This window comes from Tachysurus fulvidraco, chromosome 4 (genome assembly GCF_022655615.1).
Source record: "Tachysurus fulvidraco isolate hzauxx_2018 chromosome 4, HZAU_PFXX_2.0, whole genome shotgun sequence".
Lineage (NCBI taxonomy): Eukaryota > Metazoa > Chordata > Actinopteri > Siluriformes > Bagridae > Tachysurus > Tachysurus fulvidraco.
In genome coordinates, this window is record NC_062521.1 from 8,087,910 (window position 1) to 8,112,050 (window position 24,141).

At 40.5% G+C, this 24,141-nt stretch overlaps 1 protein-coding gene across 3 annotated transcripts; it reads right to left on the reverse strand.

Annotated features, from left to right (window-relative positions):
• Window positions 1-1,082: 1,082 nt before the first annotated feature.
• On the reverse strand, window positions 1,083-24,092 carry ggps1 (geranylgeranyl diphosphate synthase 1). Of its 3 annotated transcripts, none has more exons than XM_047812672.1 (4): window positions 23,800-24,092; window positions 11,435-11,515; window positions 7,795-7,865; window positions 1,083-2,335 (listed from the first exon to the last, which is right to left on the reverse strand). In XM_047812672.1, the coding sequence occupies exons 2-4, from the start codon at window positions 11,505-11,507 to the stop codon at window positions 1,583-1,585; spliced, it is 897 nt and encodes a 298-aa protein (XP_047668628.1). In that variant the 5' UTR covers window positions 11,508-11,515; window positions 23,800-24,092; the 3' UTR covers window positions 1,083-1,582. The 3 variants fall into 3 exon arrangements, with proteins under 3 accessions (XP_047668628.1, XP_027021591.1, XP_027021592.1); XM_027165790.2 differs by having other exon boundaries at window positions 11,435-11,535; window positions 23,800-24,091; XM_027165791.2 differs by lacking the exon at window positions 23,800-24,092 and adding an exon at window positions 21,865-21,884 and having other exon boundaries at window positions 11,435-11,535.
• Between the last annotated feature and the right edge of the window lie 49 nt (window positions 24,093-24,141).

Below are 24,141 nucleotides of genomic sequence, written 5' to 3' on the forward strand. Positions count from 1 at the left end.
CTCATTTTTGCTAATTTGTGGGTTAAATTTGAGCAAACACAATATACATGTACACCAAGCAGTGTTAAACATGAGAAAGTACTGGTGAACAGAGAGAAGAGCGATACACACCTCTCCACCAAAGCTACAACGCAACTACGCTTGCAGCCACTCAGCTCCAGACGTCACCTAAACCCGGCCCGATATGATATTTTGCGCATGCGCGGTATTGGTGCGGCTTTAGGTGACGTCTCTCAGCTCCCGGTTAACCTCTCATCCATGGAATGTCGCACAAAACCGAGAGAAATACACCACAGTAAATGAATTGGAAATATTTTAATGTTCTTTGGGCGGCCCGGTACCATTTGGGCGGCCCGGGGGTTGGGGACCACTGACTCCAGTCCCACCAGATTAAAATCCAGAATCTGTGAAATGTGCTGGACAAGTCTGATTCATAGAGGCCCCACCTTGTGACTTGCAGGACTTACACAAGTCTCTCAGAGGTTTTGTGGAGGCCAGGACTCAACAATTTAGAGCTGTTTTAAATTGCTAAAATAATTTTGGTTTCCAACTACTCAGCAGAGCTTGACCTTCAATAATTGATCATTGCTGACATTTATAAACAATATGGAACTCAAAACATAATACAAAAAGTATAATGCTTTTAATAAGACAGACAATAAGGCTCATTTCTCTTGCCTGAGCAGCAGGAAGGAGCACTATGTTTTGACCAAGCCTAATGTCTGTATATCTGTAGTTTTAGCAGAGAGATAAAAATGTATACAAAATGTAACATCCAATTACACTGTTAGGGACAATGGTGAACTGTTGCAGCACCACCACCATTCAAATCTAAATTCTCCATTCTTCAAATTCTCACTTCATTTTATTTATTCATTTTATTCAAGTATTGATGTTTTTGGAAATCAAAACCTCACTTTCTAACACCGTCATGACAAAAGATAAGTTTTAAATGAAGACCTGTAAAATCCTGTAAAATATATACATGTATATTTGTTGTGCAAACACATTTCGAACACATTCACTAGAGCACAACTCCAGCTGCCTTGAAACACAATAGAATAAAAAAAAAACTGGCAAGGTACTTTTCTTTCCTTCTGATTTATTGGAAAAGTTACTACATTGTTAATGGCACTATGATTTGCCAGTGTATTAAATATAACAAAAGGTAAAATCCACCTTAAACAAATCTTGTGTCCAATTCCATTGAAAAGAATATGTTTTACAAAATTTGCACATTTATAATCCTCTCTGAAAGTACTGAAAAGGCAAAGGTCAAATCTTTAGCTTTAAAGAATGCATTTTATCATATCTTTTATTTTGTTAGCTTCATTAACGATTAGCTTCAACAGAACAACAGAACCTTTATACTGTGTCACTGAATATGATTATACATCAGTTCTTATGTATGGTGATTTACTGATTTCTAAAAAACAGGTTGTGTGAAGTGCACTAATGAAAGCAATGTAATCTCACTGTTGCCAAAATGAACAGTTTTTTTAAAATGTAAAATTAAGTGATAGGTTTTTTTTAGAAGGAGGAGAGATTTAGGAGTGATGTAGCTCTATTCTTTGGTTTCCTCTCATTCCTTGTAAATGTGGCTCAGATGTTCTATTAGTCCCTCCAGCTCTGGGTTCCCCCCTAATCCTGCAATTAGCCTATATGCCTCCTTTTCTAACTCATGTAGCTTCTGCCTGGTATAAGCAAAGGAGCCCACCTTCTCCAAATATTCAACACAATAGCGCTTGACATCTTCATCCTCAGTGCGTTGACGTAGGATGTTCTGGACTTGTGTGCTATGGAGCTGTGTATGGATGGCATGGATGGTGGGAAAGGAGAATTTGCCTTCAGTCAGGTCTTCACAGAAGCTTTTGTTTGCGCCATATTCACGTGAGCAGAGGTTGGCATAGTCATCGCGTATCTGGAACAAGAGCCCAAGTGTGTCTAGAAGGGGCTTAAGGTCACAGCTCCATTTTGAAAAGAGCTGCATGAGGCCCACTGCCAGGCCAAATAATCCGCCAGTCTTGCGCAGTACCATGCCACAGTACTCTGCTTCACTTGGGCAAGTGTATGTGTCACGCCAGTGGATGTCCAGGCCCTGGCCACGATGAAGCTCCAGTAGCTGTCGAGTAAACACATGCACAGCCTCAGGGTGTTCCAGTGTCAGCACCTTCTCTAGACCCAAGAAATAGACGTAGTTTGCAGAGTTTATAACAGATGGAATGCCGTAGATGCTGTGAGCTACAGGGAAACCACGGCGTAATTTAGAGCTGTCCTCAATGTCATCAATCAGGAGACTAGCATTGTGCAGCATTTCCGTTACCTCAATGATTACCTGAAAAAGAAAAGAGACAAGAGTGAAAAGATTGTTTCAACAATCTGCCATATTTGATTAATTTGATTTGAAGTACATGTAAATACTGTTCACAATAAAGTGTTTTAGTATTATAAAAATAAAAGGGAAAACATTAAAATGATTCTGTTAAAACTGTTAAATGGAACTTGGAAATTTATATATTCAAGCAATATTCAAAACATTCAATCACATTAGCAACGGAGAAGCTGTTCATGCTTGTATGTTGAACCATCCATAGTGTGTTTATCTCAGGGGGGTAAGGGCAATAAAAGGTAGTCACTGGAATGACCACCATGAACAGATGAAGTAAGGGTGTTGGGGGATTGGTTGTGGTGGGGGAGATTGACACGCATACCTCTGTGGTGTTCTTTTGTTAGTAAGAAGCTAGCCAGCTAGTTTTGACTAGCTGTAATGTATAAACCGATCAGCCATAATATTAAAACCAGTGACAGGTGCCACTGATACCTCAGTAATCAATGGCACCTGTCACTGTCCAAACTTGTCTGTGTATATCCAAAATGGCAGGTCTTGAGGTGTTTTCCCAGTATGACAGGCCTGCCAAAAGTGATGTTTAGGAATTACAAGTTTTATTTAGTTTTATCTCTATACCCTCACCAGGTTGCTGGAGAGTTCATGGGAGTTTGCCCAACCAGTCCCATGCAGCATCTTGCCATGTTCAAAGTCAAGGCACAAAACAAAAACTGAAAATGCTTGAAATTATGACATTAACCGTAGATAGTCTCTATTACCAGCTGCTTCTGTACTTATGGAGTGGTATTAAATCAACATGGTTGAACATTTTTGAAGAATTTCAAGTATCAACTCTTTACATTTACATGTTTTGGTTTTAGATCAATTATAATAGCTATAATACTTAGTTTTAACTGGTTAGCTTGTTGCTGTGCTACTGGATATTGTTTGCTGTTGTTGGTGTACTACATTTTCAGTACAAAATGTTGCACGAATGTTCACTTTAATGGAACTATATCAATAGCCACTGAGCACTATAACTGTAAAAGTGTGGATAAAGTAGTTTGATTTACGTGTTACATGAATGTATTTATATTAGCTATCTACAGATTAGAAATACAAACTGACTGTACTGCAAACACTCCAAAGACACCAATATATAGAACATAAAAGGATACATTTTAAAAGAAGAAGAAGAGAAAAAAAAACTAGTATAAGTCTTTCTTCCATTTTATGAGTCAAGCAGTACATACGAAAAAAATCAGTTAGGATCTAAAGTTATTTTTCCATGTGTTAAAAAAATCTGGGGTTATGCCAAATGGGTATGAAATTAGAAGAATGCTGCTTTAGCCTTTGTTAGAAACAATAGGGCATAAAGCCTTAGTTTAATATTCTGAATGCCACAAAATGTCTGTGTGATTTTACCATAGTGATTCAACTGTTCCCCAAACTACCATAGACTGATCATCAAACCAATGAATGAAGAGCCCTAATCTGGAATCACCTACAATACTGCTCGACATTTGGTACAGATACTAGGAAACAAATGAACATGAGTGACATTTCTTTGATAGATTGATAATCATTTGTTTTCTTTTATGAATGTTTTGCATTTTTTCCCTGCTAATTTCTTCTTTTGGTATTTTTGTAAGTTCTGGGAGGTCTGTGACGTCGCCCGGTATGGCGCAACCGGGGCCCCATCCTGGAGCCAGGCCCGGGGTTGGGGCTCGCATGCGAGCGCCTGGTGGCCCGGTCTTACCCCACGGGGCCCGGCCGGGCTCAGCCCGAAGGAGCGACGTGGGGCCGATCTCATGTGGGCCCACCACCTGCAGGAGAAACCATAAGGGGCTGGTGCAATGTGGAGTGGGTGGCAGTCGAAGGCGGGAGCCTCGGCGACCCAATCTCCGGACACGGAATCTGACTCTAGGGACATGGAATGTCACCTCACTGGGGGGGAAGGAGCCCGAGCTGGTGCGGGAGGTTGAGAGAAACCGACTAGAGATAGTTGGGCTCGTCTCCACGCACAGCTTGGGCTCTGGAACCCAACTCCTCGAGAGAGGCTGGACTCTCTACTACTCTGGAGTTGCCCACGGTGAGAGGCGGTGGGCTGGTGTGGGCTTGCTCATAGCCCCCCATCTCAGTAGCCATTTGTTGGAGTTCACCCCGGTGAACGAGAGGGTCGTTTCCCTGCGCCTTCGGGTCGGGGAGAGGTCTCTCACTGTTATTTGTGCTTATGGGCCAAATGGCAGTGTAGAGTATCCTTCTTGGCATCTCTGGGAGGGGTGCTAGAAAGTGCCCCGACCGGGGACTCCGTCGTTCTACTGGGGGACTTCAACGCTCACGTGGGCAGCGACAGTGACACCTGGAGGGGCGTGATTGGGAGGAACGGTCCCCCGAACTGTACCCGAGTGGTGTTCTGTTATTGGACTTCTGCGCTAGTCACAGTTTGTCCAAAACGAACACCATGTTCAAGCATAAGGGTGTCCATCAGTACACATGGCACCAGGACACCCTAGGTCGGAAGTCGATGATCGACTTTGTGGTTGTTTCATCTGACCTCCGGCCGTATGTCTTGGACACTCGGGTAAAGAGAGGGGCGGAGCTGTCAACTGATCACCACCTAGTGGTGAGTTGGGTCCGATGGCAGGGGAGGAAGTTGGACAGACTTGGCAGACCCAAATGTACTGTGAGGGTCCGCTGGGAACTTTTGACAGAGTCTCCTGTCAGAGAGATCTTCAACTCTCACCTCCGGCAGAGCTTCAACCAGATCCTGAGGGAGGTTGGAGACATTGAGTCCGAGTGGACCATGTTCTCCACCTCCATTGTCGATGCAGCCGCACGGAGCTGTGGCCGTAAGGTCTCCGGTGCCTGTCATGGCGGCAATCCCCGAACCCGGTGGTGGACCCGGGAAGTAAAGGATGCCGTCAAGCTGAAGAAGGAGTCCTATCGAGCCTGGTTGATATGGTGGGGGGGGACTCCGGTGGCAGCTGATAGTTACCGGAGGGCCAAGCGAGCTTCAGCCCGGGTGGTTGCAGAGGCAAAAACTCGGGTCTGGGAGGAGTTCGGTGAGGCCATGGAGAAGGACTATCGGTTGGCCTCGAAGAAATTCTGGCAAACCATCCGGCGCCTCAGGAGGGGGAAGCAGTGCCCTGCTCACACTGTTTACAGTGGGAGTGGGAATCTGCTGACTTCGACTGGTGACATCCTCGGACGGTGGAAGGAGTACTTCGAGGATCTCCTCAACCCCACCAACATGTCTTCCATTGAGGAAGCAGAGGCGGAGGGCTTGGTTGTGGACTCGTCGATCCCCCAAGCTGAGGTCAGCTCCTCGGTGGCAAGGCACCGGGGGTGGATGAGATCCGCCTTGAGTACCTTAAGTCTCTGGAAGTTGTGGGGCTGTCTTGGTTGACTCTGCAACATCGCGTGGCGGTTGGGGACAGTGCCTCTGGACTGGCAGACTGGGGTGGTGGTCCCTCTGTTTAAGAAGGGGGACCGGAGGGTGTGTTCCAACTACAGGGGGATCACACTCCTCAGCCTCCCTGGAAAAGTCTATGCCAGGGTACTGGAGAGGAGAATTCGGCCGATAGTCGATCCTTGGATTCAGGAGGAACAATGCGGGTTTCGTCCTGGAACACTGGACCATCTCTATACCCTCACCAGGTTGCTGGAGAGTTCATGGGAGTTTGCCCAACCAGTCCACATGTGTTTTGTGGATCTGGAGAAGGCATTTGACTGTGTCCCTCGTGGTGACCTGTGGGGGGTGCTCTGGGAGTATGGGGTTCGGGGCCCTCTGCTAAGGGCTGTCTGGTACCTATATGACTGGAGCAGGAGTTTGGTTCGCATTGCCAGCAGTAAGTCAGACTTGTTCCCGGTGCATGTTGGACTCCGGCAGGGCTGCCCTTTGTCACTGGTCCTGTTCATTATTTTTATGGACAGGATTTCTAGGCGCAGTTGGGGGCCGGAGGGAGTCCGGGTTGGGGACCACAGGATTTCGTCTCTGCTTTTTGCAGATGATGTTGTCCTGTTGGCTTCTTCAAATCAGGACCTTCAGCATGCACTGGGACGGTTTGCAGCCGAGTGTGAAGTGGCAGGGATGAGAATCAGCACCTCCAAGTCCGAGGCCATGGTTCTCAGCCGGAAAATGGTGGCTTGCCCCCTTCAGGTTGGTGGAGAGCTCTTGCCTCAAGTGGAGGAGTTTAAGTATCTTGGGGTCCTGTTCACGAGCGAGGGAAGGATGGAGCGGGAGATCGACAGGCGGATCGATGTATCTTCTGCAGTGATGCGGTCAATATACCGATCTGTTGTGGTGAAGAAAGAGCTGAGCCGCAAGGCGAAGCTCTCTATTTACCAGTCGATCTACGTTCCTACCCTCACCTATGGTCATGAGCTTTGGGTCATGACCGAAAGGACAAGATCCCAGATACAGGCAGCTGAAATGAGTTTCCTCCGCAGGGTGGCTGGGCGCACCCTTACAGATATTGTGAGGAGCTCAGTCACTCGGGAGGAGCTCAGAGTAGAGCCGCTGCTCCTCCACATTGAGAGGGGTCAGCTGAGGTGGCTCGGGCATCTGTTTCGGATGCCTCCTGGACGCCTCCCTGGGGAGGTGTTCCGGGCATGGCCAACCGGGAGGAGGCCCCGGGGAAGACCTAGGACACGCTGGAGGGACTATGTCTCTCGACTGGCCTGGGAACGCCTCGGTATTCCCCCGGAAGAGCTGGAGGAAGTGTCTGGGGAGAGGGAAGTCTGGGTGTCCCTGCTTAGACTGCTGCCCCCGCAACCCGGCCCCGGATAAGCGGTAGAAAATGGATGGATGGATGGATGTAAGTTCTGGGATTGCATTTGCACAATTGCATCAAATATTCCATATTAATGAATATTTTTTTGGTTTCAGACAATTATATCTACTTCAACTTTTATTGAGATAATTGTCAGTAAAATCAGAGTGTGAAGGTTGAATTAGCAAAAAGCACAGGTAAACCTAAAATTCTGCATGCTGAAGCTCACACAAGCTCATATTAGAGTGCATGTTTGGTGAAAGCAACTCATATGACTCATATTTCATATGACTATAATGCTTATCCTTATATGGGTGACATTGGATAATGTGATTGCAATAATTTCCTTTCTATAACCATGTAACAAGTTAATTGTTTAACCAAGACAACTTACGAGTAAGAGAAAATGATCTTATGAAAATGATCAGACAAAAGTACATGGAATGTTACCTTACTTTTTGTCAAACACTAAAATTCTCTTAATTTACATTAATACACCCAACACCAGAATTTTTTAGTACCCCAGTAATCTCATTCTTCCCAAGGTTTACTTTTTATTTGTTTGTACTTTCCTTTGTTGGTACACCAGATCCTAAGATCGCAGACAAAAGATAAGACTTCTTCCTACTCTTTTGTAAATTCAATATTCTCTAAAGACTCAGCATTATTATTTTAAGATAAACATGCTCTTACCTGAAGTTTATCATCAGGTACACTGAGCCAGTGGTTGAATGCTTGAGAAAGTTTAGTGCGGATTTGTTTCCCTGGAAATAAAAAAAAAAATAAAATAAAAATTGTATTCATGAAAGTGACACAGATTCCATACGTTATCCATTTTAAAAACAAAGCACAGCATATAAAACAAATAAATGGAACTGGTAGCTGAAATTTCATTGCACCAGTGTGCTTCACATGCAGTGTAGTTTTTATTCACTTACAACATTGTCAAGGTTTGTGCAAGTTTACTCCACTGTAGAGTAGCCCAACTTCCTAACTGTGTTTGGCAATTGTATGAATTCAGGCTTAAATATGGGACTGAAATTATCACACTATCTCAGAGATAGTCAACTAAAATATAAAGAGGTCCAGTAAGAGAAAATTTCTTGAAGCAAAGGTCCGGAAGATCATAATGTCTAACTAGTTAGTGTGATATATTTAAGTAGCCTAGTAGCAATCAACATCTGCAAGCAATCAATACCTAACTGACAAATCATATAAATTCAGTAGTACAATTCAAAAACTTTGACAATACTTATTGTCACGTAACATAGAACTGAACATATGTATGATTGTAGATATGTATAACATTCTCTCATTAAATAAATGAAAGTAGGGCTACATTTCAAAATAACAGAAAATAAATAAAATGTGAAAATTGTGTATGTGTAAATAAAGTGCTTAACTTTCTTTTTATATCTCAGTGAGAGAACTGAGCTCTAGCTTGGTTTGGCAGGATGTTAAACCTGAGCTTGAATGGAGTTAGGGCCATTCTCATACACATGTGGAGCTGCTTATTAGTGAGCCTGGAACGATATTTAGTTTGGATTATGTTCACTGTAGAGAAAGCTGCCTCGCAGTTGTATGTAGAGCCAAACATGGTCAGGATGTATAGGGCTACTTTCCTCGGACCTGGGAAAGCTGTCTCAGAGACGCTGTCTTCAGATTTGAGTGGATATGTTTGTTCAAAACCTTTATGTTTTGTCTCATAATGGCGTTTTGATATTTTTCTTTCATGTGTAACTCTAGTTTAATTCTCTCTCATCTGTCTTGCACTGTTGAGTCGCAGTGTTTACTTCAGGAATGCACAGATTTGATTATCACGTGGGATGGCTTAACTCACATGCAATTGGTCTGTGCGTTTCCACTACCACAAAGATTGCAAAAGCTGCGCCGGTTAAAACAGAAGCGTCCCGTCAAGTTTTAAAGCATAACCTTTGGCTTTGGCTGTAGGTCCGGGTCCGGATTGGACAGCTTGTGGGTTAGTGACCTATGCACTCTGATCTCAAATGATGAAGTCTTATGTAGACTGGTGCTAAATTATAAGGGTGAATGCAAAGTTTTTTTCTCTTGCAACTGAGGAGCACTGACTAATCAGAACTTGCATGTTGCGGTCATGCATTCTCTTCAAAAACCATGATAACACAAATTCTCTAAATTACTGTATATATATTGTATCTCCTTCCCACTTCCCTTCGACAAAAGATAATGTCCAGTAGTGCCATCATAACTAGCGGAACCCAGTGGGACCCAGGTACACCCATATACCGCCCAGAGATGTCTTGCCAGAAGCGGTCTTCATAGAAGAATTGTGGCCAAAATATAAATACCTCTGACATGAAAACAAGGCTAATCACCCATATCCTTGTCAACACTGTGTTCATGAGAAAAGCACTGACAATGTCAGCTGGTCCTGTTGTGTCCAAGTTTTTTGGAGGATTACTATAATATTCATGGCAAAGAATATGTGCAAATTGCATATACGCAGCAGACTATGAAAATTAATATTTGTGTCATTCTCAAAACTTTTCCCTATGTCTGTAGAAAAATTGATGCTCAGAATATGGTCACACCAAATATTGGTTTGATTTGGATTTGGATTTGAACTAGGAAGACAGTGCCAAACAACACAGACCTACTGCAGCAAAAGTGACAGCAGAATTTAAGATCCACCTTAAAGAACCTATTTTCACAAACACAGTCTGCAGAAAACTTCACAAAGCCAACATCTGCGAAAGAATTGCAATTGCTATTAATTACAGACACCAATGTAAAAATATGAAAAAGATAGTGTCATGATCATATATAAATTAACATTATTCCAAAAATTCAATCAAATGAGTTTCATAAATTTTTATTAAAAATGTTAAACTAGAAGATATTCAGAAGTTGTATGAAGTTTGTAGATTTGTAGATGATAGATATCCTAAAAGTTTGTAAGCTGTATTAATTTATACTGACATGCAATCTAGACAATATTTGTGAATTGGCTCAGATTAACTTTTCCAGTTTTTCTTTCTTGGTGGATTATCCTTTTCAATAACAAATGTATTTATTGTTGAGACTGGGTTCTTAACTCAGAAGCCCAACTATTTGTTTAAAAAAATCTACATTGGTTGTTTCGTTACATGATATATACGGCACTTTTATTATTATTATTTTTAACAATAAAGGAAATGCAAAAATGAGAAAGGATCTGAGCAAAACTGACAAGGTTCAAATTGTGACGACTAGATGACTTGGTCAAAATGTCAGATCTCGTGAAGCGTTACTACCTACCAAAAGAGGACTAAGGAAGGGCAACTGCTGAACCAGCAATAGGGTCATGGGAACCCAAGATTCACTAATGCGTTTGGGGAGTGAAGGCTAGCCCATATATTTTAGCAGAAAATGCTAAAAAAAAAAAAAACCTTAATGCTGGCAATGATGGTTATGAATCACATATTGCAGCTTGCCATGCATGGAGCCGTGTTGCCACAGACAGATTAGAGTTTCAATTCTGAAAGTGTCTGCAATGGGCACCAATGAGCATCATTACTGGTCCATGGAGCACTGAAAGAACCTGGCCAGGTATGATGAATCACTTTTCTACATCATGTGGACAGGTGAATGTCTGGCTTATCTGGGGAAGAGACAATGCCAGGAGTAACTATGGGAAGAAGACAAGCTGGCAAAGGCAGTGTGATGCCATGGACAATGTTTTGTTGGAAAACCTTGGTTCAAAGCATGCAGATATTACTGTGAGGTCAACCAAGAACCAAGGTTTTCCAACAAAACATTGTACCTTATATTGTCCTACCTAAACATTGTTGCAGACCAAGTACATCCCTTCATGGCCATGGCCACTTTCAGCAGGATAATGTGCTTTGGCACTGCAAAAACTGTTCAGGAATAGTTTAATGACCATGACTAAGAGTTCCAGGTGTTGTCTTGGCAGCCAGTTTAACTAGATCTCAAACTATCAAGATCTTGTGTGATATACTGAGTATTTTTTGTGTGATTCCAAACCACAGAGGCCCCAACCACTAACTAGAAAGGCAGTAAAGTAATCTTAAGCAGCAGGATTAGCAGGTATTGGCATGCTTTATTTATTTATTTATTTATTTATTTATTTATTTATCGCCACTTCTGCTGCTTGAAACATGGTCACTGTAAAAAAAATTATGTGCTCAGTTGTGAATTTGTAATGTGAATTTCAAGAACATAATTAATTGATTAGATGCTTAAATAAACGGCAATGAATAGATTAGTTGACTATTACTCACCAACCCCTTAGATCTACGTACTGTATCAATTAGTACCATGCTGTCTTCTATAAATAATATTAATGTTTTACCTGGTAGCTGTAGCAGGTAATTGTATGGTTCTAGTAGAATCCTTTCAGTAGCATTTTCCTCCAGATTGTCCATTGTCCTTACTTCCACAAATAAGTAAAACCTATTGACAAACATTAATGACACAGCTTAAAAACAGCATATGATAGATAACCAACAATATACTGTATAAAGAGTAGTGGTACTGATATTTGACTTTTGAGAAAAATACATAAAGAAGATATTTATAATATCTTCTTTGACATATAGAGTCAACTTGCTTGGTTCTCAAGGAAAATGTACACAGATTACTGATAATGCTGAAATTTGTATTTCTAAACTCAAACTAGCAACAACATGTGTGTGTGTGTGTATATATATATATATATATATATATATATATATATATATATATATATATATGTAAATGTATGTGTATATGTAAATTATGTAAATTACCAACTTAATACATGTATTGCACACACCATTATTTACATGTTTACATTATTTACACAATATTACATGTAATTGTTAAACTTGATTCCCTTACATATACCTTTGCTTTTAAGCCTAATTATTAATTTTGATTATGATGTGATTGTGACAGGGGAAGAGGTTTCAGGTTGGGGTAAAGAGTTTTTCCTGTCACCACTTTTGAATAAGAAACAATATCAAGGCTATAAAACATATCAAAACTCCGTGAATCACAAAAATATCAGTGAGAAGTTGAGAACACTCGTTTAAACAGTGCATACACTCGAACTTGACTGAACTTCACATTTTTTACTTTATTGATACTGCTTTTAATCGTAATGCAAAGACCGGTCATCGGGACATAAGCTGTTGTACAATAAAAGCGCCTGGGCAGCGACAGGAAATATCATTTAACACAAAAAGCCGCCTAGACGGTGGACTTGCGCTCAGGAATTTTTTTTTTTTTTTTTTTTTTTGAGCGCCGTGTGGACCGATTTTTTATACGCACACACTATTTTATTTCTTGATAACAGACCGCTGCTAACTATAACACACCGTTGCCATGAAAAACAGAGTGTTGCCATGGACACACAGGATTCTAACCGTAGAGATGGAGCGCACTATTTTCTTTAGCGGAAGCAATACAATTGTTCAGCAGTTTCGTGTTGCAGCCACAGGCGTATGAGACCTGTAACTTGAGCAACAGCGCGAAGCCACGAACTTGTTCTGAATATTTTAGGGTGCTTTCACACCTGCCTTGTTTAGTTCGGTTGAATCGTACCAGAGTTCGATTGCTCGTTTGGTGCGGTTCGTTTGGGCAGGTGAGAATGCAGCAATCGAACTCTGGTGCGCACCAAAAGCGGACTAAACAAGCGTACCGAGGCCTCCTTGAAGAGGTGGTCTCGGTACGCTTTCAAACGAACTCTGGTACGGCTCGTTTCTGGTGATTACACTGTCCGAGATCGAATAGACCTAACTGCAAAAAGTATTGCGCATTTTGGACTAAACCAGCTGCCGTAGTGGGTCGTTGGCAATATTTTCGGAGGATAAGCATGTCACTGTTTCGCAAAAGTAATGCTCGCCGCCTCCTGAAGTGTCTTGCGATGCGTCTTCGCCGTTTGCAGTGCATTAAAATTATATTATATGTTATATATTATACCAAATTAACCGAACTATAGGTGTCAAAGCACCCTTAAAGGCGTAACAGCTGATGAAAAAGCAGAGACAATTGTAGACGAAAATGAAGAGAGATATTATCTTAGTTTTTATTTTATACAAAACATTTCCGTCTCGTCTTTTTTCGTCAACAATAATGCACGTTAATTTAGTCTTAGTCAGCGTTTTTGGACAGTGGGGTAGTCTTGTCATCGTTTCGTCTTAGTCATAAAAAAAAAAGGGTTGTTGATGAACAGTGTTCAGTGTTTGTCTGCTCAGCATCCATCTTCACCCGTTCCGCACTGCACACCGGAAAAAGTCACGACATGACCATACGCGCCACACGTGTCACTGCCTAAACTGAAACTCACTGGTCTTTTTTATTTTATTAGCGGATAGCGGTCTGGTGTATGAAATAGGCAAACAGCTTTCAGAGAGAATGGGTTGTCATGTCCACACATGCATTTATTTATTATTTATTTATTTCATAAAAATCGCAGCATTTTGCGTCATATAATCGCACAGGCTTGATATCGCGATTGCGATATGATTAATCGTGCAGCACTACTATGAACAAATATACAGATCTACAGAAGGATATGTGCTGTAACAAAATATATGGTTTATACTATAAACAGTAATTTACAGATAATGTATGTTCTATGAATATAATATACAAAGGAATATATACGTACTATAAATATAATATACAGATGAATATATATATATTCTGTGAATACAATATACAGATGAATATTCTGTTTATGTGCTATGAACATAATATACAGATGTCTATTACTATAAACCAAAATATACAGGAGGATATGTACTATGATCATAATATAATATATCGCTGTTATTATGAACAGAAATTAGGTGTGTATATACAATGGTAAGGCAATGGTGAGCAGCAATGCAAAAAAGAAGAGCAAGTGTGAAAATGAGCATGATTTTATGTAACAGTCCATTAGTGCAATAACAAATTGTGGAGTGTGATTGAGCAAATGTACAAGTGATCAGAAGTTTTAGTTTAGACAGTCCATTAGCACAATAGCATAGTGTGAGGTGTGTGTGTGTGTGTTTTGGGGGGGGGACTTGAAGCTGGAAACACACTCAACAGCCATCCCATTGATGTGGATGTTGTCATGCGTGCCTCCTGACTCTTTCCTGAAGTCCACAATGAGCTCTTTTGTTTTGGTGGTGTTAAGGAGCAAGTTATTGTTATTGCACCATGTGGCTAGGTGCTGGATCTCCTCCCTGTAGGCAGTCACATCATTGATGGTGATGAGACCGATCACTGTGGTGTCATCTGCAAACTTGATGATGGAGTTAGATCGATTCACAGGCCTGCAGTCAGAGGTAAAGAGGGAGTAGAGGAAGGGGCTCAGCACACAGCCCTGTGGTACACCAGTGTTGAGTGTGATGGTGTTGGAGCAGATAGAGCCTGATCAAACCTGCTGGGGTCTGTTGGTCAGAAAGTCCATGAGCCAGATGCACGTTGTGGTGTTAATGCCCAGATCTACTAATTTGGCTATTAACTGATATATGGATATGGATGGAATGATGGTGTTAAATGCTGAACTGAAGTCAACAAACAGCATACGTGCATAGGTATTCTTATTGTCCAAGCGTGTGAGCACAGAGTGCAGTGTCATGGAAACTGCATCTTCTGTGCTCCTATTGCTGTGGTATATACATGCGGTATATATATGTATACTATTTGGTGGAATAGACCTGATTTTAAATCACAGCTTTCATGCGTCTTGGACCGGCTACATTGGCAAGTGCATTGATGACATGACCGTCTCCAAGACCACCACCACATGCTCCAACCAGAAGCTGTGGATGACTGCAGGGTTTCCTGCAGCACTTTTTCAGTTCGTGCGGCCCGCCTAAGCTGGGAAACCCTTAACTAGGTCATCCAAAAAAAAATAAAAAATCCGCTGCACAAAAGGCCGTCAAGTGCATCTCAGAGAATAGCGCGGACGCGCTTCACACCGCAAGCGGGCACGCGCGCCACACGGCCGAAATGAGAGAAAGACATGGTCAGTCACTGTCTGGAGGATTAATAGCCAGTTGATAAAACGCGTGTCCGTGAGAACTGTAAGTGGACTTATGTTTTGGGTTTATTTAAGCCTGTTATTGTATTAGTCTATAGTTCTTGCAAATTTAAAAGTAAGTTAGCTGGTGATTTTGTTGTTTGTGTTCTTCACCTGCTAGCTAGGTTGCACGTGCCTGTTTTTAATAATTGTTAAATGTAGTACAGTCTGTGGTCTCTCACAAAGAAGCCCCGCCCACCCGCCCAACCCTACTGCCTAAACTAACAAATTTTCTGCAGGAAACCCTCGACTGCTGTAGTCTAGAAACTTAGACTTTAGGGTAGTGGACAGGATGACTAAGAACAGCGAGGGTCAAATTGTCCCAAGCCATCAAACAACCGGCAAATGTGGCAGGGCATCCAGGCTATCATGAACTACAAGACAGCTTCACCTGCCTGTGACAGTGACACCTACCTTCCAGATGTGCTGAATGACTTCTATGCTCGGTTTGAGTTGTGTTCTGCAGTGGCATAGAAGGCCATCCCTACACCCCAACAACCATTTACTCTATCCTTCGGCTGAGGTGAGAACTCTGCATAGAGTTAACCTATGAAAGGCTGCTGGACCATATAACATTCCTGTCATTCCAAACACCCAGTGGATGTCTTCACTGATATCTTCACCATTTCCCTTAGCAGCGCTGTTGTTCCTAGGTGCCTCAAGAGAACCATGATCATACCAAAGAAGTCTACAGTGTCCTGCCTCAATGACTATCATCCTGTCGCACTCACAACCATTGTAATGATGAAGTGATTCGAGAGGCTCGTCATAAGGCACATCAAAAGTGAAAGTGACGTGACATACGCCTAAGTATGGTGACCCATACTCAGAATTCGTTCTACCACCCTCAGTGGACCCCATCGTCCAAACCGCTCCACAGACGAGGCCATTGCCACGACCCTTCATTTAGTCCTCAACCCCGTGGACAATAAAGACACTTACGTACGAATGCTGCTCAGGTTCAGCATTCAACATTCAGCTGCTTAAGTTCAGCATTCAACACAATCATCCCTCAACACCTGATTGAGAATTTGAAATCGAACACCTCTCTCTGCAACTGTATCCTAGACTTCCAGACTGGTAGACCTCAGTCAGTCCGGATTGGGAACAGCATCTCCATCACCACCACACTGAGCACTGCTCAGGGCTGTGTGCTCAGACCACTACTGTTCAATTTGCTGACTTACAACTGTAGCAATGCAGAGCTTGCACCATATCAAGTTCTTGATGACACGATTATGGTGGGTCTCATCAGCAAGAAGAACTAGCCAGCATACAGAGAGGAGGTGCAACAGCTAAGTGCCTGGTATGTAGCCAAAAACCTGTTTGTGAATGTTGATAAATCTAAAGAGATTGTGTCTTCAGAAGAGCACAGTGTGACCACTCGGCTGAACATCGACGGATCAATGTAGAGATCTTCAAAAGCACCAATTTCTTTGGTGTTCATCAGGCTGAGAACTTCACCTAGTTACTCAACACCAGCTCCATCAGCAAGAAAGCCCTGCAGCATCAGTTCCTATAAAGGCTGAGGAAAGCACATCTCCCTCCTGTCTATGTTTTACAGAGGGACCATTGTGAGCATTCTGAGCAGCTGCATCACACACGGTTTGCACTATTGCAAGACCCTGCAGAGGATAGTGAGGACAGCTGAGAAGTTCATTGGTGTCTCTCTTCCATCTATCATATACTTTTGCACCAACAGCATTGTGGATGACCCCACACACACGGAAAAAGGTACCGTAGCATTCTTTCCATGAGCCATCAGAATTGATGACAGTGTCTTGATGTGGTGGTCCTTCATCCACACCTTGATTGACCTTGCTGGAAAAACCAGCAAATATCGTGCTGGAAAAACCAATCGTCAGAGTTGGGGATCACTGACAGAGCAGAATGTAGCACATTTTTCCATTACAAACTTGTATGTAGGTTCATGTGCCCTTCCGAAAAAAGAATGTGCCTAATTCCAACCTTGCTGAAATAAGATCACTGATCCTCCACACGCTAACAGCCAATCATGTAACAGTATCACGTTTGGTTGCGCCATATCGTTGTCTCGTGCTGGTCTGCTGGATTCCTCTTCAGTAACCGGCGACTGATGAGCAGAAAATTTAGCTCCCATGTATCTAACTAGTCTTCTAACACGTTAAAATCCTTCACGCTCTCTTAGATAATAAAACTCAGGACTTCTGTTAGTTCCCAGAATATCTAAGTCTACTAAAGGTGGTAGGGCGTTTTCTTATTTAGCTCCAAAACTTTGGAATAGTATTCCTGATAGTGTTCGGGGCTCAAACACACTTTCCCAGTTTAAATGTAGATTAAAAACTCATCTCTTTAGTCAGGCGTACACATAATACATCCTATATCATCATGCACCAGTACATCAGACCTGCACATTTTTATGAACAGCAGATATGTTAATCCTTCTCCACTGCTTCTCTCATTGTACCCATCCCGAGGCATCCAGACATTGCACCAGCTCCCAACATCCTCTGTGGGACGAAGCCTTTGGACGTCCACTGAGCCGAGGCTGACTCTAAGAATCCTGAGACATCTCCAGTTAGATTCTGTGAAGCTAAGGAGATCTGAAGTCCATGATCCTTACACCAATACAACATTTGTTTGACTGTATATTACAATCACACCCCAGTGTCACCCATATGAGGATGGGTCCCCCTTGAGTCCGGTTCCTCTCAAGGTTTCTTCCTTTACCAATTTAAGGGAGTTTTTCCTTGCCACTGCTGCCTGAGTCACCTCAGACTTGCTCATAGGGGGATAAATACATACAGATTGTGAACTATATATATATAATAATCTTGCATTTTTTATTATGTTAATTCTTTTTCTTTTATTATTCGTTATTTCTTTTATTATTCCTTATGTTTACCTTCTGCTCTATGTTTATGTTCTGTAAAGCTGCTTTGAGACAATGTCTATTGTAAAAAGCGCTATACAAATAAACTTAAACTTGAAAATGAGCACGGCAGCGAGCAAGGAAATTGTAAATAAAAGAGGAAAAGTCAGCTACTTTTTCATATTTCTGCAGGTTTTATATTTCAAACAATGTTACTGTACTGTATCAGGTTTGTTTTTTATATTAGAGATGTAGTCTCAGTCTACCTCAGTTTTATTTATGTTTACAAAACACTGCACATATTTTAAAACACTTTATTCACCAGAACAGCTAGTGAACTTCCTAACACTAAACTTGCACTAAATTCTCAGGCTTCTTTATGTTTATATTTAAGACTTTGCACTATTTTATTACACTTCATTAAGAATTTTCTTTCATTTTGCACCTTAAATGTTAAGAGATAATTGTTAAGTGTTCATTGTGACTTTAGACTTTTTTAGACGATTCCTCAAGTAACTCGATCCATGCTGCAGAATGTTGATATGCTTACCTTTCTTCATTGCAATCACATGCTTCTTTAAACACTTTTAAAGCACACACATTTAGAGAGACTTTTATATTCTGATATTGAATACTGATGAAGACAGTATTTTTGTATTATTATTATTTTAATGTATGTGGTTTTAATACTTAAAAAAAAATTGAAAGTAATTTATTTTTTTGTTTTTGCATCTCTGAAAAGGGTTCATTTAAAGCCCAGAATGTATGCCACTTAAATGTACCTAATTCTTCTCAGTCAACTTTGCCATTGTTCACAGTATAAGTACAGATGGAGAAACAATGGGTAATATTTAAATGTTAATTTTTGATAGTAAATATTGTGGTATGCATTGCATACTATGCGTTTTAAAAAAAGAAACCAATTAGTTATATTTATATATAGTATTTACTATATGCGTGTGTGTGTGTATGTATATATATATATATATATATATATATATATATATATATATATATATATATATATATATATATATAGTATATTTGGGAATGATTAGAGAGTCTGACTAAGGTTGTGGGTTCGAGTCTCAGGTCGGCCACAACTGAGGTGCCCTTGAGCAAGGCACTGACCCCCCCACAACTGCTCCCCGGGCGCTGCAGCATAAATGGTTGCCCACTGCTCCAGGTGTGTGTTCACAGTGTGTGTGTTTACTGCTGTGTGCGCACTTTGGATGGGTTAAACGCAGAGAACGAATTCTGAGTATGGGTCACCATACCTAGCCATACGTCATGTCACTTTCATATTGCTTTTAATTAAGCAAAAATACATTTTATCCGATTACTCGGTAGAAATTTTCGGTAGAATACTCGATTACTAAAATATTGGATAGCTACAGCCCTAGTTTACATTTTAATTATTTGAGTTTTCCATGGTTGTTGACATTTGTCTTAATAACTGAAGGGATTATGATCAGAGGACGGTTAAGTTTAAAATAAAAATGTTTAAATCTAATATATTTTTCTCCTGGTCCTTATTTTAAATCGGTCATAAAAAATATCAATAATTATCGATATCGACCGCTATGAAACAATGATATCATGATACAGTTTTCAGCCATATCGCCCAGCCCTACTTGACATCATCATAGTGTCCAGCAACATTCATATTCATAATTAAAATGTAAACATAAGTCTAAAGTCACAATGAACACAATGAACTCTTAACATTTAAGGTGCAAAATGAAAGAAAATGTAAGAAATGCTTAATAAAGTGTAATAAAATAGTTTAATATAAACATAGAGAAACCTGAGAATTTAGTGCAAGTTTAGTGCTATTGCATAATTTGCAGACGACATTGGTCTGACTACGGTCAGACTTATAATATCCAAAAAACTGCCATACTGGCGAGCTGATTTTTCCTCTTTTATTTACAATTTCCTTGCTCGCTGCAACACTCATTTGGCCGCATATTCACAGATTCGAGTTTCCCAGAGTCAATACTGTAACTCCTGAGCTAAACGATGTTACTAGCAAAACACAAAAAAAATCTCAGATGCACCCAGAGAGCTCAACAGCGTTCCTGGTCAAAATATAAAATATGGCTTCCTTTTTGTGTAATACAGTTTCAGGTAAAATCTTTGTTTCACTCATAGATTTTCTCCCCTTTTATGTTGAAGATTAAAGCAACAACAGGCAGACGGCTCCAGGCCATTCTAGCTCAGGTGCTGAAGGTAGAGAACCGGCCAGTGTTGGGGAGGGGGGGTAGCTATAAACAGCCATTCCTTTAGCAGCCGCTCTCTTTTTTCTCTCTCTGTCAGAGTTAATAAACCAAAAAGAAAATATGTTTGTTATGTTACTGCAAAACCGGAAAGTGCAAAGTTCTTTACTGTTACAATGCACAAACCTTATATAGTTATCTCTTTGAAGAAAATGTCACTATATCAATGATTAAATGGTTTTCTTTAAATAACACATATTAAAAAATCTATACACTATTTGGTTTAAAATAGCTGGAGTGGCCACTTTAAAAGTACATGTAAAAGAATGAATTCTTGCTATTAAAATTATATTAGATCATTAATATAAACCTGTGATTTCATAATAGAGTCAGAACTACTCGCAGAACCACTGAAAATGAATCAAGACCTTCTGACCAATCAGAATCAGTTCAATTCAAGTTTATTTGTATAGCGCTTTTTACAATGGGCTTTGTCTCAAAGCAGCTTTACAGAACAAACATAGAACAGAAGGTAAACATAAAGAGAAATATAAAGAATTAATATAGTAAAAATTCAAGGTATACAGTATATAGTTCAGTGTGTATGTATGTATGTATGTATGTATGTATATGTATTTATCCCCAATGAGCAAGTCTGAGGTGACTCAGGCAGCAGAAAAACTCCCTTAATCAAGAATTCAACAGTGGTCTGATGCAAGAAACCATAACAATTTCATAACAACATAACTTGTTCTTGTCCAATGCTTATACCTACCAGTGGCTTTACAGCCCCCTTGAGTTCAGTGCCGTGTGTTATTCTGTATGTTGTTGAGTACTCCAGAAGGCACGTTTTATACTCTTGAAATATGATTATAGATGAGATCAAATAAAATTATCATGGGTTTGAATCAGATATTAGCCAAAGTTTCTTCTTAATCACACCCAGAGTCCTTTTCTTGTGACCTCTCCTGATTAAGTGTTGTCTAGTGTTGATTAGAGGAATGTTAATCCTGTCCCTGGCAAATCAGAACCCTTCGTTATACTGCCACAACTGGACAACCTTGAGGTTGTGTATATATGCTCATAATTCTTAATAAACTTATAGAGCTCTTGCCATCTGAAGAGCAACTCTCCCCAGATCCAGAATGTGAGCATGCAGCAAGGTAATCTATAGCTTCTGCCTTTAAACATATAAAAAACACCAAGTAAAACAGAAAATTAAAAAAGTTGCCTTATTTTTCAGGCCATATGGCTGAGTTACTATTTTGTGAGAATTTAATTGCTCAGTATGTTTAAGCCTGTCCCTAGTTTATGTATCTACAGCAGCTGCTTTATTCTGGTCCTATCCTGATAATATAATTCGCAACCAATCCCAAATAGATACGTATAATAGGTGCATCCACAAACCGGAGTAAAGGATTTCTTGTAGGAAAATAAATCGATTACCTATTTGATGTCACAGCCACATTATCAACATGTGTCAGATGCCTCCCTTATAGGGCTGGGCGATTAAACGATAACGATATGTATCGCGGTAGACACCTGATTGATATCAATAGAAAATGTGTTTGAAAAAACGTTCAATATTTTTATTTTTCGTCGGAAGAAAACAGAGGTTGCAAAGCAAGTTTGGGTGCATTAACGAAGGTACTCACTCTCTGTTAACCTAGCAACGTAGGAAGTGACACACTAACAGCCAATCATGTAACAGTATCAAGTTTGGTTGTGCCATATCGTTGTCTTGTGCTGGTCTGCTGGATTCCTCTTCAGTAACCGGCGACTGATAAGCAGAAAATGAGCAGCAGCGAGCAAGGAAATTGTAAATAAAAGAGGAAAAGTCAGCTCACCAGTATGGCAGTTTTTTAGAGTAGTCAGACCAATGTCGTCTGTCGTTTCTCTATGTTTATATTTAACAATTTGCACTATTTTATTACACTTTATTAAGCATTTCTTACATTTTCTTTCATTTTGCACCTTGTTAAGAGATAATTGTTAAGTGTTTATTGTGCCTTTAGACTTATGTTTAAGTGTTTACTAGTAGCTCGACAGTGAAAGACCTCGGTGTTATATTAGACAGCAACTTGTCTTTTAAAAATCATATCGCTCATACTACCAAAACAGCGTTCTTCCACCTTAGAAATATTGCCAAGCTGAGAAACATCCTGTCTGTATCTGATGCTGAGAAGCTAGTTCATGTATTCATGACCTCTAGACTGGACTACAGTAATGCATTACTAGGTGGTTGTCCTGCATCTTTAATAAATAGGTTACAGTTAGTCCAAAATGCAGCTGCCAGAGTTCTCACTAGGACAAGAAAGTATGACCATATAACCCCAATTTTATCATCTCTACACTGGCTACCTGTTCAGTTTAGAATTGATTACAAACTGCTGCTACTTACGTACAAGGCTCTTAATGGTTTAGCTCCATGTATCTAACTAGTCTTCGAACACGTTACAATCCTTCACGCTCTCTGAGATCACAAAACTCAGGACTTTTGGTAGTTCACAGAATATCTAAGTCTACTAAAGGTGGTAGAGCGTTTTCTTATCTAGCCCCAAAAATTTGGAATAGTCTTCCTGATAGTGTTTGGGGCTCAGACACACTTTCCCAGTTTAAATGTAGATTAAAAACTCATCTCTTTAGTCAGGCGTACACATAATACATCCTATAGTATCATGCACTAGTACATCAGACCTGCACATTTTTATGAACAGCAGATATGTTAATCCCTTTCCACTGCTTCTCTCATTGTACCCATCCCGAGGCATCCAGACACTGTACCAGCTCCCAAAGTCCTCTGTGGGACGAAGCCTTTGGACGTCCACTGAGCCTAGGCCGACTCTAAGAATCCTGAGACATCTCCAGTTAGACCCTGTGATACTAAGGAGATGCGAAGTCCATGATCCTTACACCAATACAACATTTAACTGACTGTTTATTACAATCACACCCCCAGTGTCACCCATATGAGGATGGGTTCCCCCTTGAGTCCGGTTCCTCACAAGGTTTCTTCCTTGCCACTGCTGCCTGAATCACCTCAGACTTGCTCATATTAATCTATTCTAATAATAATCTAGAATTTTTATTCTGTCAATTCTTTTACTTTTATTATTTGTTATTTTCTTTATCATTATTTATGTTTACCTTCTGCTCTATGTTTATGTTCTGTAAAGCTGCTTTGAGACAATGTCTAATTGTAAAAAGCGCTATACAAATAAACTTGAATTGAATTGAAAACTTGAATTGAATGTTTACATTTTAATTATTTGAGTTTTCCATGGTTGTTGACATTTTTGTCTTAATACTTGAGGGGATTATGATCAGTGGAAGGTTAAGTTTAAAATACAAAAGTTTAAACGTAATATATTTTTCTCCTGGTCCTTATTTTAAATGGGTCACAAAAAAAATCAATAATTATCGATATGAAACACTGATATCGTTATATATATATATATATAGTCAATGATATATTGTTAGAGACATTAGTAACCAACAGTGATTAAATGTTGTTTATGGAGTTGCAAACCACGTATACAGATGCGCTTATTTATCATGTGTAACGGAGGGAAACAAAACTTGCCACCAACCTTGTGCCGTTTAAATTGATGATGTGGTCGCTGTCGATTTTTCCCCCAATTTAGGTAAGCTAACATTAACGAGGTCACCAAAGCCAAGCGTGTGTATTAACTATACACACACCGACGGATTACTTGATCGCAATAATTTTAAAAGTCATTGAGCATCCATAACAGACAAACTAAACGTCATACTGCAAAGATAAGAAGTACAAGAAAGAATTCAATCTACAGCTGCCAGATACGCTGTGTGCTCTTCCGGTCTTATTTACTCCAACGTCCGCTTACGCCATGGCGCAAAGCGCTAGAGAAGGTGGAGACTGGAATCCTTTTTCGCCCAGAATTATGGGAAAT